The sequence below is a fragment of the Triplophysa rosa genome, linkage group LG7 (genome assembly GCF_024868665.1).
Source record: "Triplophysa rosa linkage group LG7, Trosa_1v2, whole genome shotgun sequence".
NCBI lineage: Eukaryota > Metazoa > Chordata > Actinopteri > Cypriniformes > Nemacheilidae > Triplophysa > Triplophysa rosa.
This window is the reverse complement of record NC_079896.1, coordinates 7,492,964-7,509,380: the sequence shown is the minus strand read 5'-3', so window position 1 is coordinate 7,509,380 and position 16,417 is coordinate 7,492,964. Positions and strand designations below refer to the sequence as shown.

The following is a 16,417-nucleotide window of genomic DNA, read 5'->3' as shown; positions in this document are numbered from 1 at the left end:
TTATTATTTATAAATAAGCAGTTGAAATGTTCAAGTTATCGTTTGTACATTAAAGTGGTATAAAATGTACAGTATGAAGCCATCGAAACTGACAAGGCTGTAGCCTAAATCCACTGATCCGAAATAAATCCACCGTCTCAACAGTGGCAGTCCTTTAAATCTACACGCGCTGTATTTATATCATACAGCCCACACACACTGAAGGAGAAACACAATATAGGTCTTCCCTCTGCAAGGTGCCTACTATTAACTATGCAAAGGAATGCCATCAAATGTGAGCTGTTTAAATTTTTCGCGACATCCATATTTATGTGAGAATATTGACACGGGAGGACGGCGTGAGACATTTCCCTGAAGCTGATCTCCACAGACAGCGGACACAGAGATGATCCCATTAGCGCTGGCTGCCGCGGCACATGCTCAGTTATGCTTGTTGAAGGGGATCTCAGTAGGCTGTGCGTGAACACTGAGGTCATCGCCTGCGCCGAGGAAAAAATACTCAGCGCAGCCTCCATTTTGAGCAGTATGAAATAGAGGAAAGCGTAGTTTTGAGCCGCCGCCGCAGAAAACAAACTGTAAACACTAGCGAAACAGCCTCTGCCATGGACGACTTGTTCAGTCCGCGAAGGTTTGTCGTTTCCTTTCTACACATTCATGCGTTTGCGCGCAGCGGAGCTTTTTGCGACGCCGCGAATACTTTTGCATTCGAGTGCAAATCGAGATGATTTTGAACTTGACAGCTCGTCTCGCTCGGCCACACACACGCAAAGGCCAGCTAGGAGCCTTACGAGATAAAACGGTTATCGATACTTTTGGTAATTGTTAAATATCTCATGCACGTCGATCGTGTTGCTACTCGGCGACCTTTTTTGTTCGCCTGATTGCAAATATGTGTTATTTTCTCCGTTTTCGCGTTACATTTTCTTTTGCGGAAAATGTCCGCACACGGAAAGGAATTTGTGCACATTGGAGTGTAAATGAGATACTTGCTAGATTTGCACTTTAATGGATTTTGCACACTGCATTGAAATGATTTATGTGTAAATATATGAACTGGACGTTTAAGCCCCCGTTTATATAACCTTTGGAGGGAACGGATTAGTCGGGCGCTGATTGGCTGCTTCCACAAACTGGGAGGGTTTTGGCTTGTTTAACACGACTGCTGATAGGCTTATCACGTTTTATGATTAACATTGATAGAAGGCGATTTAAAAGGGTGGAAAACAGCGACAGATGACAGCGGCCCGAAGTTGGCCAACTTTTGGTACTATTAAAATATTCTTATATTCTTACTCATATGTGTACATGTAGTGGGTGTTTGTAAAATCCCCTATTCTGGAAATATTGTTGGTGTTTAAAGTCAGTCTTAAACTTAAAATGTATTTTAATATACTGATGATACTTTGCCATGTTGTATGTTAACTAAACATAATATTATGATTTTAGGCAGCTGAACAGCACACAAGGAGAGATTCGGGTGGGACCAAGTCACCAGGTTAGTAAAAATATTTAAAACACTTTTTTGTGATTTATGGCATATAGTTTTTAATATCACTGTTCATTTTTTACTGTAATATTGTTACAACTGTACTGTTACATTAATAAAATGCTCAAATGTGTACAGGTAAAACTACCTGAACTTCAGCCACCACCTGCTCTGGGAACAGAGTCTGTTACTGAAAATGAGGAGCTGGTGTGGGCACCTGGGGTCAATGACTGCGACCTCCTCATGTACCTCCGGGCTGCCAGGTAATGGCTGCTCAGCTAGATGTCATTTCCTTTTCACTTTATACATTTATCTTTATAATAGCTTGGGGTTGTGTCTAAGAAGGGAACATCACCTTCTGGATTTTTGCTGAATAAACAGGAGCATGGCAGCTTTCGCAGGGATGTGTGATGGAGGTTCGACGGAGGATGGCTGTCTTGCAGCTTCACGGGATGATACCACATTGAATGCTTTAAATACGGTCAGTGGCTTGAGCTATGTGTATCAGTACATTTACATCTACATTTATTCGTTCAGCAGGCTATGTCTTTTTTTTTACGGTGCTTTTAAGGTATTAATCCATACCCATGCATCCCCATTCTTACCAATGTGTTAACTCAGCGTGTCTAAAACTAAACTTTCTAGGAGTGTTTTATTCTGTTTTTCTTCTATTAACAGCTCCACGAAAGCCAATATGATGCAGCTAAAGCTCTGCAGTGCCTGGTGAAGAAACCAGTTCCAAAACTGATTGAGAAATGTTGGTCAGAAGACGAAGTGGTGAGAAGAGTTTTTTTCTGATGATGTTAAGGATTTAACAAATGTGTTTTCACAGTGATCCTTATTATATTTCCATCATGACAACTCTCACCGTTTGATATCACAGCTGTAGAGATTCTAATTTATAACACAGTTCCATCATCTATAGTGTAATGTAGATATTAATCACAAACATGAGACACTACAACTCTTTTGAAGATTTTTGGTTGAGCTAAAATGTTAGAAAATCTTTCAAATGAACAATAAATTCCATTAATATACTTTATCTTCAATTACAGAAACGGTTTATCAAAGGCCTCAGACAGTATGGCAAAAACTTCTTTAAAATCCGCAAGGAGCTCATACCTAGTAAGAAAACGGTAGGAAAACCTGGCATTAAACCTAATAATACTGTTCATGTTTTGTTTATGTCAAGTTTAGGATTTAAAAAATGCATTTGTACTCTCAGTGTGACCTTATCACATTCTACTACTACTGGAAGAAAACTCCAGAAGCTATGGGCTCGCGACCACACCGCCAGCAAAGAAGGCAGCCGGCGTCTCGCAAGGTGAAAACGCGCAACGCAACAGCTGCAGCAAATGCAACGTCACGCACCTCCTCCAGTAAGTGTAGTACAACGTGCCATATGTCTGCTAATTTATAGCAAGCTGTCTTTCCAAGCATGATTGTTTATTAAAACAAGACATAAATAGTTAAAAAACAGTTTTGATTGACAAGGCACCAATATTGAATTAATTGACTGAATAATTCAATTACCAAATTAACCTACTGTATAAGATTAAATTAAACGTTAACACAATAAATTAGTGCTTCTTCTTTCTCACTTCAATGTAACTGACAGTAATGTGTCAGTTTACATAAATATTCAATGCAACAAGATGCAAACAGATGTTTCATTAACTAAATGAAAAAACTGTAAAGGGAGCTGTTTTGAGGTGTAGATTATAAAGGAAATTTGTGCTGTATATTATGTACAGTAGGGATTTTTTAAGGTCCAGGTTTAGGTCCAAGACCTGAAAAGGTCTGGAAACCATTAATATAGATTAAAAGAAGTAATTCTGTAGTAGTAATGATTACGTTAGTCCTTATTTGTAATGTTTAGTTGACTGTATATTTTCTGTTCGTCTGCAGTGGAACTCAGTTCAGCCAGTGAAGATGACCTGGACAGTGAGGATAGTGAGCAGGGAGTCAAAGGCCAAGCCTGCAGTCACTGTCTGACCACTAGTAAGTTCATTTCCGCCATTTATCCATGTTGAAAAACTGTGAATTCTGGATGTACTTTACTATGGATGATGTAATCGGTAGGTCAGCCCCCATGGGCTTACTGTACTTAACTACGTTTACTGTAGCCATCAGGGTTTCAAAACCCATAACGTTGGTTGCTATATGCATATATACACTTATTTTTGTATTTGTAAAAGTTTTGTTCCATTGTGGCTCACACAAAAAAAAATTCAGATTCCAAAGACTGGCAGTATGGGGGCAGAGACAACGTCTTGCTATGCTCCAGTTGCCACTCGCATTTCAGCAAACACAGACGCCTGCCGCCTGTTCCCAAACCTGCTGATCCACCCTACCTTTTCAAACCCGTCAAAGAGGAGGAGGAGGGGCTTGGCATCAGACACGGGATGAAGACCCGTCGAAGTCGGATGCCGCCACATGTATGTCTGCCTTTGTGCTTGTTTTATCTTGCTTATCTGCGTTAAGAGCGGTATAGTTTAGTTCAGTCTTCCTGGATTTATATATGTAGATGTCATCTCTACGGAGTGGGCGCAATAGGCCAACTGGAAGTCCTGAAGGGGGCACGTCTCCCAATCTGGAGGATGTACGATCTAATGGGCAGTCACCCAGAACCAGTTCTACTGCTATGGCAACCAGGGCATCCAGCTCTGATAGCAAGAACGGAGTGGCCGGGAAGACCACCAAGGTGATGCTTAGAATAAATATAGTCAGTTTAGACTTTGAATAACAACTTTATAGTGAATAATATCGAATTTATCCTTCTTGTAATGTTTTGAACAGAAAATTAAAGTAGAGGCTTCTCTAGTAAAGGGTGTGAAGAGACCGAGAGAGGCAACTGCTCCCGATGCCAATGAACCAGAAAGAAAAGGCATGAAACGACCTAAGAGTCAGGTCAGTGCTTGTATTTACTATTGTTCATAATAATGGAATTTTCTTAACAGTAATTAGTTTGATTGAAGCATTTGAGAGTCTGACCTATGTCATAGTCTCCATAAAGTATCAACAAAGATTTTAAACTGTGTTTCTGTAACCCAGGAGGGACCCGATTCCCCATCAGAAGGCGAGGGTGAAGGCGAGAGCTCAGACAGCCGCAGTGCCAATGACGATGGCAGCAGCGACACTAAAGACATTGATCAGGACAACCGCAGCTCTTCGCCCAGCCTTGCCAGTCCTTTGCAGGCCAACGAGAGCGACTCAGACTCCCCGGCTCCTCCCCCACCTCCTGCACCAGCCCCACAAGCTCAACCCCAGCAGCCTGCTGCCACACCCACTCCACACACCCTCTCTGAGACACCACCATCACCTCAGCCCTCTCTACCTGCATCTTTATCCGCACCATCACCTGGAGCACCTACTGCTGCCCCGAAGGCAACATCCGTAGATGTTTCCCAAGAGGTTCCATCTCCTACTGCTTTCAGGACCGGTCCCAGGGGTCCAGAACCTCCCACCTCTTATTCAACCTCCTCGTCTCAGCAGGTGCAGTGTCCAGTGCCGGGACAACCTTTCCCTGTACCGCTGCCACATTATCAACACCATCCAAGCCAAATGCAGAATCCTTCAGCTGGAGCAAATCAGCCACTTGGGTTTCCTTCCAGGCCTCTACACATTCAGCGAGAAAGTCCCCTTCCTCCTCTTCCCCCTACATCAGCTTCCCAAAACAAACCCCCTCCAACCACACCAATTCCACCTTCGCACAAACAGTCCCCTCACCTTTCTGCTCCTCCGCCCCATTTCTTGCAGATCCACCCCAATTTGCCTCCACCTCCTGCCCTGAAACCTCTCGCTTCACTGCCCTCACAACACCTGCCATGCTCCCAGCCTCCTCCACTCCACATAATTCCACAAAATCAGTCTTCCATTCTGACACATTCGCAGAGCCAACAGGTCAAAAGTCACCCCAGCGGTGCTCCTCCAACTGCGGCCAGTTCTCATCCACCACCCCCCCAAAACCGCTCAGCTCCCGAGTCCACTGCTCCATTCTCTCTTTATCCTTCTTCGGTTCCTGTCGCTGCCCATCAGCCTTCCACATCCTCCTCAACAAGCACTCCTGTTGGACAAGCTAATATCAAAGAGGAGCCAATCGATGAGGAGGAGGAGTGTGAAAGCCCACCTCCCCCGCGCAGGAGTCCCTCTCCAGAGCCGACAGTTGTTGACATACCCAGCCATGCAAGTCAGTCAGCAAGGTATAGTTACACAATCTTATATCTAATTTATTACATTTCTCTAAGTGTGTGTTATTTCTCTTAATTGAAGTACTTTTTTCTTTTTGATATTAAATGAGTAGATTTATTTTTCTGAGTTCACTTTATGAGTGTTTTCATCACATGCAGAGTGAATCTGTTTTTTGCAATTGCAGATTCATCAAACATCTAAGCCGAGGCTACAACTCCTGTGCTCGCACAGACATGTACTTCACTCCCCTGGCCTCGTCGAAACTGGCCAAAAAACGTGAGGAAGCTGCTGAGAGATCCAGGCGAGAGGCAGAGCTAAGTGCTCGCCAGGGACGAGAGAGAGAAAGAGAAAGAGAGAGGGAACGCGAGAGGGAGAGAGAGAGAGAAAGAGAGCGAGAAAGAGAGAGAGACTCTGATAAAGCATCTGTAAGTTTTGGCGTTTTGTTAAGATTTAACATGAAATTCACATACATAGCCTGCACATAAATATTTAAAACATTTTTTTTCACTATAATATGATTTAAAAAATTAAAATTACATTACGAATAAATGAAAAGCTTTGGTGGAAAATGTATTTAATTGTCAAAAAATAATCTAGGTTTCTTTTTATTGCATAATATATTTTCTTTCTTTTTCTGAGTGTAAAGAATAGGACAGAGATAGATTTTCTGATATGTACTCAGCTACATTCAACCAGATAGAGTAATGTATAGTTAGCCAGTGCCAAAGGAGTGTTGTTGTATATAATGTTCTTTGTTTTGTGTTTTCATAGCGTGCGTCTAGCTCATCTCATGAAGGCCGCATGAACGATCACCTGCTCGCAGCCCATGTGCAACCAGGCCGCCCATCATTCGAACCGCCTCCCCCCACTACAGTGGCTGCCGTTCCACCTTATCTTGGCCCCGACACGCCAGCCCTCCGCACGCTCAGCGAGTATGCCCGCCCCCATGTCATGTCTCCCAACAATCGCAACCATCCTTTCTTCATGCCTATTGGTCCAGGTGAGCACCTGCTAGCCTACCACATGCCAGGACTCTATGCAGCAGACCCCGCTCTTCGTGAGCGAGAGCTTCGTGAGCTAAGAGAGAGAGAGATACGTGAAAGAATGAAGCCGGGATTAGAGGTCAAGCCTCCGGAGCTGGAGAACCCTCTCCATCCGTCCGCCAATCCTATGGAGCATTTCGCCCGCCATGGTGCCCTGCCTCTGCCTCATGTCGTTGGACCTCACCCCTTCGCCCAGTTCCACCCGGCCATGGAACGGAATATAGCGGGACCCCCTCGACCGGAAATCAGCTACGCAGAGCGGCTAACAGCTGAACGGCTCCATGCCGAAAGAATGGCTTCTGTCGCCGCCACTGACCCTGTTGCACGGCTACAGTTGCTTAATGTTACGCCGCACCACCATCAACATTCGCACATACACTCTCATCTTCATCTGCACCAGCAGGACCAGCTCAACCAAGGTGAGAACTGGATTATCTAAAAATTAGTTGGACAACTGTAGACTGTATCATTTTTCTAGAAAGTAAGGGCAGTGTCTGATGTTGTCGTCTTTGTCTTCTAGGCTCAGGGCCTCATCCTCTGGTGGACCCGTTGGCTGCTGGCCCGCCTCTGGCACGATTCCCTTACCCACCTGGTGCCATTCCCAACCCCCTACTGAGTGAGTTACCACATGAGCACGATATCCTGCGCCACCCTCTGTTTGGTGAGTCACCAAATAGACTCTCCTTTTACACTGTCAATTCTAAAAGACAATTCAATGTGTCTAATTGTGCCTAGCGTAAATGCTTGAATTGTAAATGTGATCATTGATGTACACATTAGTCACATGAATGCACTGTAAGTCATGTTAAATAAAAGCATCTGACAAATCCATATATATGAATGTTCTCATGTAATGAGTATTAAGGAAAAGTCACTGAAGTATGCTGTTGTGTTTGTTTCACAGGAGTACCGTTCCATAGAGATTTGCCTGGACCCCTGGGTCCCATGTCAGCGGCGCATCAGCTGCAGGCGATGCAGGCGCAGTCGGCAGAGCTGCAGCGGCTGGCATTAGAACAGCAGTGGCTACATGGACACGCACATTTGCATAGTGCTCATCTCCCAAGCCAAGAAGACTACTATAGGTGAGCCACACAGGCATTAACTTTGTTTTAAATTACATGCGTTATTAACCGGTTTACTATGATCTAATATTGCCAGCGAAACATGCAGCAAGAAAATATTGTAGGATTTCATTTTATTTATTTGAATCATGGGAAGTTTGTATATTTAGGTTGACAAATTATAGTTGTTGAAAAATATAAAGGTTAAAAAAATAAAAATTCTCCTAGAATTTACTCACCCTTATGCCTTACTAAATGTACATTATATGACTTCCTGTCACTATAGGCATAATGTTATTTCCAAAAAGTTGAAGATACAAAGAGTAATTCAGTGGGTCAATAAATGTCTTCTGAAATGAAACAATACATTTGTGTGAGAAAGCTATTAAATAAATAGTTCACCTTCAAAATGAAAATTCTGCCATAATTTACTCACCCTGTTGTTATTTTAAACCTGTGTGATTTTCTTTATTCTGCAAAAAAAATGCTTGTAACCAAAAACTGTTGGTCCCCATTTACTTTTATTGTATGGACACAATTGTTTTCTGTTACCAACATTTTTCAAAATATCTTAGAAGATAGAAAGTCATACAGGTTTGAAATGACAAGAGGGCGTGTAAATAATGACAGAATTTTAATTTTAATGGTGAATTTATACTTCAATATTTTGAGCTTATTTAGTGAACTTAAAACCAAGACAGGCTCTAAATTCAAGTATGGAAACACTATAGGCCCGTTCAGATTGCCCACGAATATTCGGTGCGATTGTTTGTCGCGATAACGTTCTAGTATGGAGCGATTTTAGTCTCATTAATTATTCACACCTAAAACAAGATACACACATGCGTAAACAGTTTCACATGAACAAAACCTAATTTACGTGCACAAAGCATAAATATACATTTACAAAAAGCAATTCAAGTGCGTAAAACAAAACTATTTTCTCATAAAGTACGTTTCGCAAACATACGACTGTGCACAAATATTTCGAAAGTTTAAAATGTACACGTTTATTGTGTTATGTGAATGTGCAAATCGTCACTCACGTGTGAATCGCCTTGGATGTGTGTGTGTGTTTTTTGAGACTCTCCTGGCAGCGCAACCCCTCCCACGTGGGTTGTCGTACTCTTTAGCCAATCAGATTCAACCTTACCATTCAACCAATCATAATCGTGGAGAGCACAGTACTAGTAGCCAAGCACGTAAAGCAAACAGTACTAGTAGCCTGTATTGCTACGCGCTAAGCTTTAAGCTTTTCTTCTTCTCAGCAGCCGAAGCCTGAATAGCGGTTGAGCGCCACCTAATGTTTAGGCGTGAAATGTATTCTCCATCATCGCCATCTACCGTGCGGGCGTCAAATAGAAGAAAGCGAACATTTGTTTCGTCGTTGATATGAAAACTTGGTTCGTCGGGTATTCGTTTCGCTTTTTCGCATCTCCCACAATCTGAACGGGCCTTATGTATATAGACCACTGCAAGATGTAAGCACTGGTCCAGCAGCACATCCGGTTTTATTATTTTTTTCTAAGTCTTTCATATATAATTAAATCTTAAAGATATTCATTTAATATGTTGATTTGGTTGTAAATATTCTGTTGGATGTATTCTGTTTAAACATTTATGCAGTGTTCAAAAACTGAAACAGGAAGTTCTTCTGGACCAGCGTTGTTTGTCTTCTGATGTGGTCTATAACTTAAAATCTCATTGGTTCGCGCTGATGATGCCGCCATGTTTGAATTAATCGTTTTGCTGTGTTTTTTATTTGCTAAATAAGCTTTTGGCTTAGTTCTTCTGTTGTGTCTTCAACAGCCGTCTGAAGAAAGAGGGAGACAAGCAGTCCTGAAATGAATGACTCTTACACTGTGGACTACAGAGGGAATTCTGTGTTCAGGGTATCAGGGCTTTTATTTCAGGAAACCCTGCATGGGTTTAACCCTTCTTTGGCACTTTTAAAAGTTTGACGGACTCTTTTTTTTGTGCTTCATGAAATAACCAGCCTTTCGAAGCACATTGAATTTGCTTCCCTTGCATGAACACTACTTAGAAATCATTTTTGTCCGAAATGAACATCCCATGTAATGTTACTGTGCTGAAAGCACGGCACTGTAGATTTACTAAGTATTTGACAAGTGCTGTCCAATATCCAGAGTTTATCACAATTTAGTTTCAAAATTTATTGAAACATCTGTTTCAAGATTGTATATATATTATATGTTTAAAATAATATATTAACTGTTGAATATATTAACTGCAATGATAAATTTGGATACGAAAACCTCCGATGACCTGTGTGCAAAAGTTGCATGATTTACATACTTTTCTCTGACAGCCTTTTCCATTTGTACCTCAGAGCTCATAATATACTGTATAATCGACAACAGTGAACTCCATAATACCTTTAAGCAGTTTAGCTTTTTCACCATTTGTTGTTGTATTACGGATCAAATGCAGCCCAAGTATTAGCATGTTGACTGTAGTGCAGTTATTTTTCTATGAAAACAATAACCCTAACCCTAATGAGGGAGGACATATCCAAAATAATTTCTCTACAATAGACTTGCAAGGGTACAAATTTTCAAATGATATTTGCAATAAAACACAAAAATGCCATATTTCATTGTAACCTAACTACCAGTGAAATGTTAACTGAGCATCTGTACTTGTTGTACAGACAATTTCAACAATCAGGCTGCTGTTTAATAAGTGGTGACAGGCCTAAAAGGAAATTCTCACAATAAATAAAAATTTATTGTAAACACAACAGAGAGAGAGAAAGAGAATTTTTTTGACAGTTTTATAAAATACAAGCATATTGTTGTGCACTGTTAAACTGTTAAAAGAACAATATAAAAGATGAAATGGGGTGCCACTGCTTCATATGTTCAAAAGGAGCGTTAGCTGTCAACCATTATTGTAGAATTTTTTATTTATTAACCCAAAACTGCCAAAAAGTCATTATTTTCCTCAAATAAACACTAAATATTTGTACTAGCATTTTATAAATTATATGGATATATTTAATGGGAAATACATTCTCATTGTAGTATCCATGTCTGTATGTATTCTTATCTTGACATGCACAGTGTTGTCTAAATGCAGTTACCCTTATAGTTAAAAATGTCATTTTGATTAATTATCATGATTACAAACCACTCGGATCATTATTAATATTGTCATGTTTTTCATTAATGGCTTTTTTGGTATGCATTTTATTTTTTAAAGCTGTTTAAAGATTCCTATCACACTTAAGGTTTGTCTTAAAGGGACGGTTCAAAAATAAAAATATTGCCATCAGGGACTCATGTTGTTTCAAACCATATGGTATAGTGTCGTCAGTTGACCACAAAAGCACAAAACGGACCACATCAGTCACCATTCACTTTCATTGTATGCTACAAAATGCAATGAAAGTGAGCAGTGACTAAGGCTGTTAGGCACTATCAGATGTCAAACAAGAAAATGATGCTTAATTTTTGAGTGGACTGTACCTTTAACAACCAGTGTGATAGAAAGATTTGACATTCGGCAGCCATCCTTATGGAATTTCTGATACCTACTAAACTTCCAGCTATAATTTATGTGCAAACTGTTTCTTCACTCAACCTGTATGTTTTTTTAAAGCTTTGGCAGCATGATGTGTTTGCATTTATTAGATGCATTTAGAGTGATTATCATTAAAAATGTTGTTTTATATGTACGCCACAAATTTATTTACGTTCATGCGAATTACATACATATGTATAGCAGAGCTTGAGTCTTGAACATGACAGACGCAAAACCTACCAGTTGTCACTTCTGGTCATATCAACCTAATATCTAAAGCAATACATGTCTTCTAACAAGTGTTTGTATGGAAAACTCTGTTTGCCCTTTGCTTTGTATTCTTTAACAAAATTGTCCTTTGATAACTTATTTATTGATTGAACTACTGTTTTGTAACATGGGCATATTAAACATGAAAATATTAGACTGTTAGGAAAAAAACACCTAATATGTGTATTTGCTAAAGAGTGTTTGGTGTGAATTTGTGCAAAATGAACCCTTTCCTGTACACTGGCCCCTTGTGAGAACTCCTGAGAAAGCTCTAATAGTAAATTTCTATGGTTCCTCCTCTTCCTTTATGTATCGCCGTAAGTACTGGATGGCAGATATTGCGCTCACGTTTGCGAGAAGAGCTGAGAATTAATAGAACGACAAAGGATCATGTTAATTTTATGTGCTCATATTATCTGAATAAATTGCCTAATTTAATATGTAACCGACTGATCATTGTGTCTTACCTGCTTTCCACATGTCTGTAGATTGTGGGTTGGTTGACCTTAATACCCAAGAGGCGAAAGCAATGCATACAAGACACATGTCTGCTTGCTTTAGGGTGTAAAAAAAGCGCTCTACAACTGAAAGCAAAAGTTGCCATGTTAGTCTGGACATATTTGTTAACCTCCCGAAAACGTTTTATGTATATTCATTTATAAATGTGGTCTGGTCCTCGTACCTGGTCCTCGGACAGTCTGTTCTAAATATATCTCCCGTTCTGTCGAATGTTGAAGGGCCTGGTCCTCCAGGAGAAGGACTGGCAGCTTTGGGTGAGCTTTAGAAGAATTTGATGTCATTGAAATGTCCCAATTTTCTTGATAGGCTGTGTTACCTGTTGAATTCTTTCGAGAACCCCGAGAGGTGGCCATCCTACACCAGGTCCTCCCCATAAAAGAATATTTGATTCGTCTCATGGAAAGGTTTCTCCAGGTATTTCTCTGGTTGGTGTTAAAGCACAGGTTTGGTGTTCCTGAAGGGCTTGCACACTTCTGCTGGCCGCTGAAGTGAGTTACAACTCGAATCGGCATACTTTCGTCTTCTCTGTCCGACTGCATAATTTCTTCCACCTCGGGAAATGTTAAATCTTTCACCACTGACCGAGAAGAAGAATAGATAGGAACCATGTTTTTCTCAAATTGTGTTTTACATTTAACTGAAGGAAAGAGAAAATTCCCGACCTCAAAGTCGGAGAAGTCATTGTAAGTCTCCGGCACAGATTGTAGGTTTTGTGAAAACGGACATGAAACGGAAATGTTGGTTCTTGTCTGGAATTGCTCTGAATCTTTGTCGCCCTTCAATATTTCAAAGAAAGACATCAGGCGCTGATCATCTAAAACATCAGACATGGATAAAACCGGTGAAGGTGATGATCTCCTGATGTCACAGTGGTCAATCAGAAAGCTACTCGTGTTGTTGTCTTGAGTCGTTTTGAGAAGCACATCATGCGTCCGAGATTCTACCTCCGAATACATAAAGAGTGGTAGATCACTCTCAGGATACATTCTCACGATCTCATTTGATTCACTTTGATAGCTCGGCAAAATTTGGTCTGAGTTTTCTTGACAAAGGTTTCTTGCACATGTAGGCTCAAGAAAGGTTTGTTTTTGCTCATTACTTTTACTGGGTACAGGGCTGGGATTTGTACTTCCACAAAGTTGTAGAAACTCTTTATCATAATCGGAAAAAGTTGAGAATTCGCAGCTTGATCTGTCTGGTTTACAGTCATCAAGATATGTGAAATAGTCAGAATCTGCTGCGTCGTCTATCAGGCCACTATCATCTATGTTATCATCTTTGGAATCCACCTGATCTACATGAGCATCAATGGTGTCCAAAGTGTCATCTTCCTCTGGAATAAAGCTTTCTTTCGATAGAGGTTTGTTATTTGCTATTCTGAGTTCCAAAATATCATGAATCGTCCATTTTTCCATTTCATCCCAAAAGGAAGACATGGCAAATATGGGTCGAGTTGGACCTGAAGTTTCATCTGGAGTCTGAGCTCTGTTACTGGAGGATTCTAAACATGCCGTCTCTTGTGGAGATGATTCTTGTCCGAATAATTCTTGTTGTGCTGTTCTTTCTCCCTCACTATCGGCAGGGGAAAGTGTTGTGGAGGCACCCAAAATAAATCTGGGACTTCTCTCCTCTGTGTGATTAATAAAGTGGCTTAAATGATCAGGTGTAGGTCCAATAGTTGAAGAACTTTGAAGATCTTGAATATTGTGCGAGTTAGATAAGTGATTTTCTTTATGAGCATTGTTGAGATATGTAGTGGATAGTAAGTCTGTAGAATCTCTTTTGGGAGGTTGTTCGAATTTCTCTGTCATTGATTGCCTCTCAAAAGTTTCTTTCTCTTCCTATGTATTATTTACAGAAGAGCGCCTCTCACGATTGGCTGCACTCTGCTGACTCCCGTTTCTAGAAGTTTTTTTTTTTCTTATTTTTTTTTGGCCTGAAGTGCCAACCTTTTCTCTCAGACGAACCGGGCTGTCATTCACAGTAACAAACCAACGTTCCTTCTCTTTTCTCAGCAGTGGTAAACTGTCTGTCACCTCTGTATTTTCTGTCCCATTTTCATGCTTAGTATCCCGACACAGTGAAGATGCTTCTGACTTGATATTGGCCTGGCTTGGTTTATTCTCACCTTGACTTTCACTATTTCCTTTTAAGTTATTTGTAGCTAAGGGTGGTGGTTCCATTCGGCTGCTTTCTTCTTTACTGTTGTTGTGATCCAGGCCGAAATGTTCGGATGTGACCTTCTCCTCATTCAATGTTGTATCACAGGTCTGTCCAGACTCGTTTTTGAGGACGGAGTTTTCTGTGAATTTCTGTGCTTTCTCTGATGCATGTCCTGGTTCACACTCTGCTGCTGGCCACTGTTTTTGTTCTTCTATGGTCTGAGCAGGATATGAAAGCACATGGGTTGAGATTTTATCATCTTCAGTGTCACTGAGACCAGAGTCATCCAGTGCTGCAAGCTCAGCCTGCTGAATGGAGCATTCTTCACTCTCTGTATAGAAACAGTCCCAGTCCTGCTCTGCTATCAGCACACTGTGGTCTAGGTCATCCATTGCAGCTGGATGTTTTGTTATACCATCTAAAAAAACAAAATATGTTTAATATATCCATATGTTCGGAATACTGGGGAAACTATTGTACTTTTAATTTATATAATATTATAATATAATATAATATTTTGTAATGTTTTCATAATTCAAAAACTGTAAAACAGTCTTTCAATTCTCAGTAGAATTAAATAAATACAATGTAATCTACTTAATTTACAACTAAGTGTCTAATGAGCTTCAATTTAGTGCAAAACCTGGTTTTGCTGTAAGCTGACCCACAGTTTGTGTTTGTGACACCATAAGAGTTGATTTATGGATCACAACATGTCAAACAGGAAAAAGCTATGCACACAAGTCACAGAAAATAAATCAATATGTTAGTATTTGCTTTTTGCATTGCTATAGGCTTTTTTGGAAATTCTTCTTTAGATGCCTAAAATTCAGATTCTGATTTACAACATTTAAAAGTAATTTTATCTTATCTGGTGTGTGGAGTGTATCTGTACAAACACTTCTGTAGCTGCATTTAGCCTAACCAAACTATGCTACAGTCTGTTTTACAATCATCTACAGTATGTACTAAGTTAACATGATTTTACATAAAAAATGTTCTTAGATTAGATTTTGTGGTTTTTGCTAAAGATTAATTGACCTCTCTGTGTGTTGTAATAGTTCCATGATGCCATTGCAGTGCCAACCCGTGCCCAGCTTTCCTTATCATAATACACATTTTTTAAAGCATGAAATTCCTTATGTACACTGTAAAAACAAATCTCGTAAAAAAACGGATACTGGCAGAAAATTACCAGTAAATTTTCCTTTATTTTACTGACATTTCCGTAAATGCAAAAATGCAATTTAATGCAGTGCAAAATGTAAAATGCAGGTAAAACAACTGTAAAAACGAATACGGAAAATTACTTCATATTAATACAGTATATTGTGCCATATTTTTACAGATATTTTTAGTGTGTAGGAAATTCCAGTCATAATTGCAGCTATATGGTAATCATCATGTTAGATATGCCCAAAGTTTCAATAGCACTTAACACGCTCCAAATATTTTCCTACATGACCTTACAGAAGGTCTATTTCTATTGTGCAGCCTGTATACTGTGTACTATATTTGTTAGAAAGGTTTAGAAAGATTTATTGGTCTAATAGAACACAGGCACTCCTCCAGTATAATGCATCCAATAAACTGCCACATAAACTAATACATAATTTAATAAAAACTGTCATTTAAAACAGGCTCTCTAATGTGCATTCACCTAACATATAATTAGACTTAGACATGATACTGTATACATTATTTCATTATAGTATTGTCATTTTAATATTAATAGCTATTTTTAGCATGATTAAGGACCATTCTTTCTACACACAGCGCAGACCAATGGAAAACATATTTGGACACTAAACTTTAAACACACAAAAAGACAAATAAACATCTGCATGTATAGTCATCAGCATATCTCATCTATAATTTTCCTACCTTTCGCTGTTAAATACGCATTCACAACCCTTTAGTGTTGATCCAGCACTGGCATGGCACCTTCCACAGTCCCTCTGCCCTTGTCCAGGTCTGATATAAATAGATGTGTCTGATCACATGTTAGTGTTCATGGGTACTCACATTTTCAGATGGGTGTCCTATTTCACCCATACTGTATATAAATAAAGTTTCTTTGGAGATGAATCTGTCACTGATCAGCCGGTGTGTGCTGTTCATCAATACAGGGTTAAACCTCT

The 16,417-nt window shown here is 40.0% G+C and overlaps 2 protein-coding genes across 4 annotated transcripts; one reads left to right on the top strand and one right to left on the bottom strand.

The window, feature by feature from the left end:
• The first annotated feature begins 259 nt into the window (after positions 1–259).
• Positions 260–12,028, top strand: rereb (arginine-glutamic acid dipeptide (RE) repeats b). Of its 2 annotated transcripts, none has more exons than XM_057337557.1 (17): positions 260–628; positions 1,447–1,495; positions 1,625–1,749; positions 1,868–1,967; positions 2,165–2,263; positions 2,542–2,622; positions 2,712–2,865; positions 3,395–3,487; positions 3,722–3,924; positions 4,014–4,190; positions 4,286–4,396; positions 4,541–5,688; positions 5,862–6,102; positions 6,449–7,139; positions 7,241–7,336; positions 7,625–7,802; positions 9,591–12,028. In XM_057337557.1, the coding sequence occupies exons 1-17, from the start codon at positions 603–605 to the stop codon at positions 9,622–9,624; spliced, it is 3,606 nt and encodes a 1,201-aa protein (XP_057193540.1). In that variant the 5' UTR covers positions 260–602; the 3' UTR covers positions 9,625–12,028. The 2 variants fall into 2 exon arrangements, with proteins under 2 accessions (XP_057193540.1, XP_057193539.1); XM_057337556.1 differs by having other exon boundaries at positions 261–628; positions 7,241–7,381.
• Positions 12,029–12,035: 7 nt separating this feature from the next.
• LOC130556494 (PPARGC1 and ESRR induced regulator, muscle 1) lies at positions 12,036–16,239 on the bottom strand. Of its 2 annotated transcripts, XM_057337558.1 has the most exons (3): positions 16,161–16,239; positions 12,277–14,694; positions 12,036–12,178 (listed from the first exon to the last, which is right to left on the bottom strand). In XM_057337558.1, exons 2-3 carry the CDS (start codon positions 13,922–13,924, stop codon positions 12,048–12,050), a joined length of 1,779 nt encoding a protein of 592 aa, XP_057193541.1. In that variant the 5' UTR covers positions 13,925–14,694; positions 16,161–16,239; the 3' UTR covers positions 12,036–12,047. The 2 variants fall into 2 exon arrangements, with proteins under 2 accessions (XP_057193541.1, XP_057193542.1); XM_057337559.1 differs by lacking the exon at positions 12,036–12,178 and having other exon boundaries at positions 13,925–14,694.
• Positions 16,240–16,417: the final 178 nt, after the last annotated feature.

Bases quoted from the DNA above. Each gene is read 5' to 3' on its own strand.
- rereb (XM_057337556.1), top strand. From the start codon at position 603: ATGGACGACTTGTTCAGTCCGCGAAG. The intron at 4,191-4,285 runs GTGATGCTTAGA...TGTTTTGAACAG, and splicing joins TGGCCGGGAAGACCACCAAG to AAAATTAAAGTAGAGGCTTC. The intron at 7,382-7,624 runs GTGAGTCACCAA...TTTGTTTCACAG, and splicing joins CCTGCGCCACCCTCTGTTTG to GAGTACCGTTCCATAGAGAT.
- LOC130556494 (XM_057337558.1), bottom strand. From the start codon at position 13,924: ATGACAGAGAAATTCGAACAACCTCCCAAAAGAGATTCTACAGACTTA. The intron at 12,179-12,276 runs GTACGAGGACCA...TTTTGCTTTCAG, and splicing joins ACAGACTGTCCGAGGACCAG to TTGTAGAGCGCTTTTTTTAC.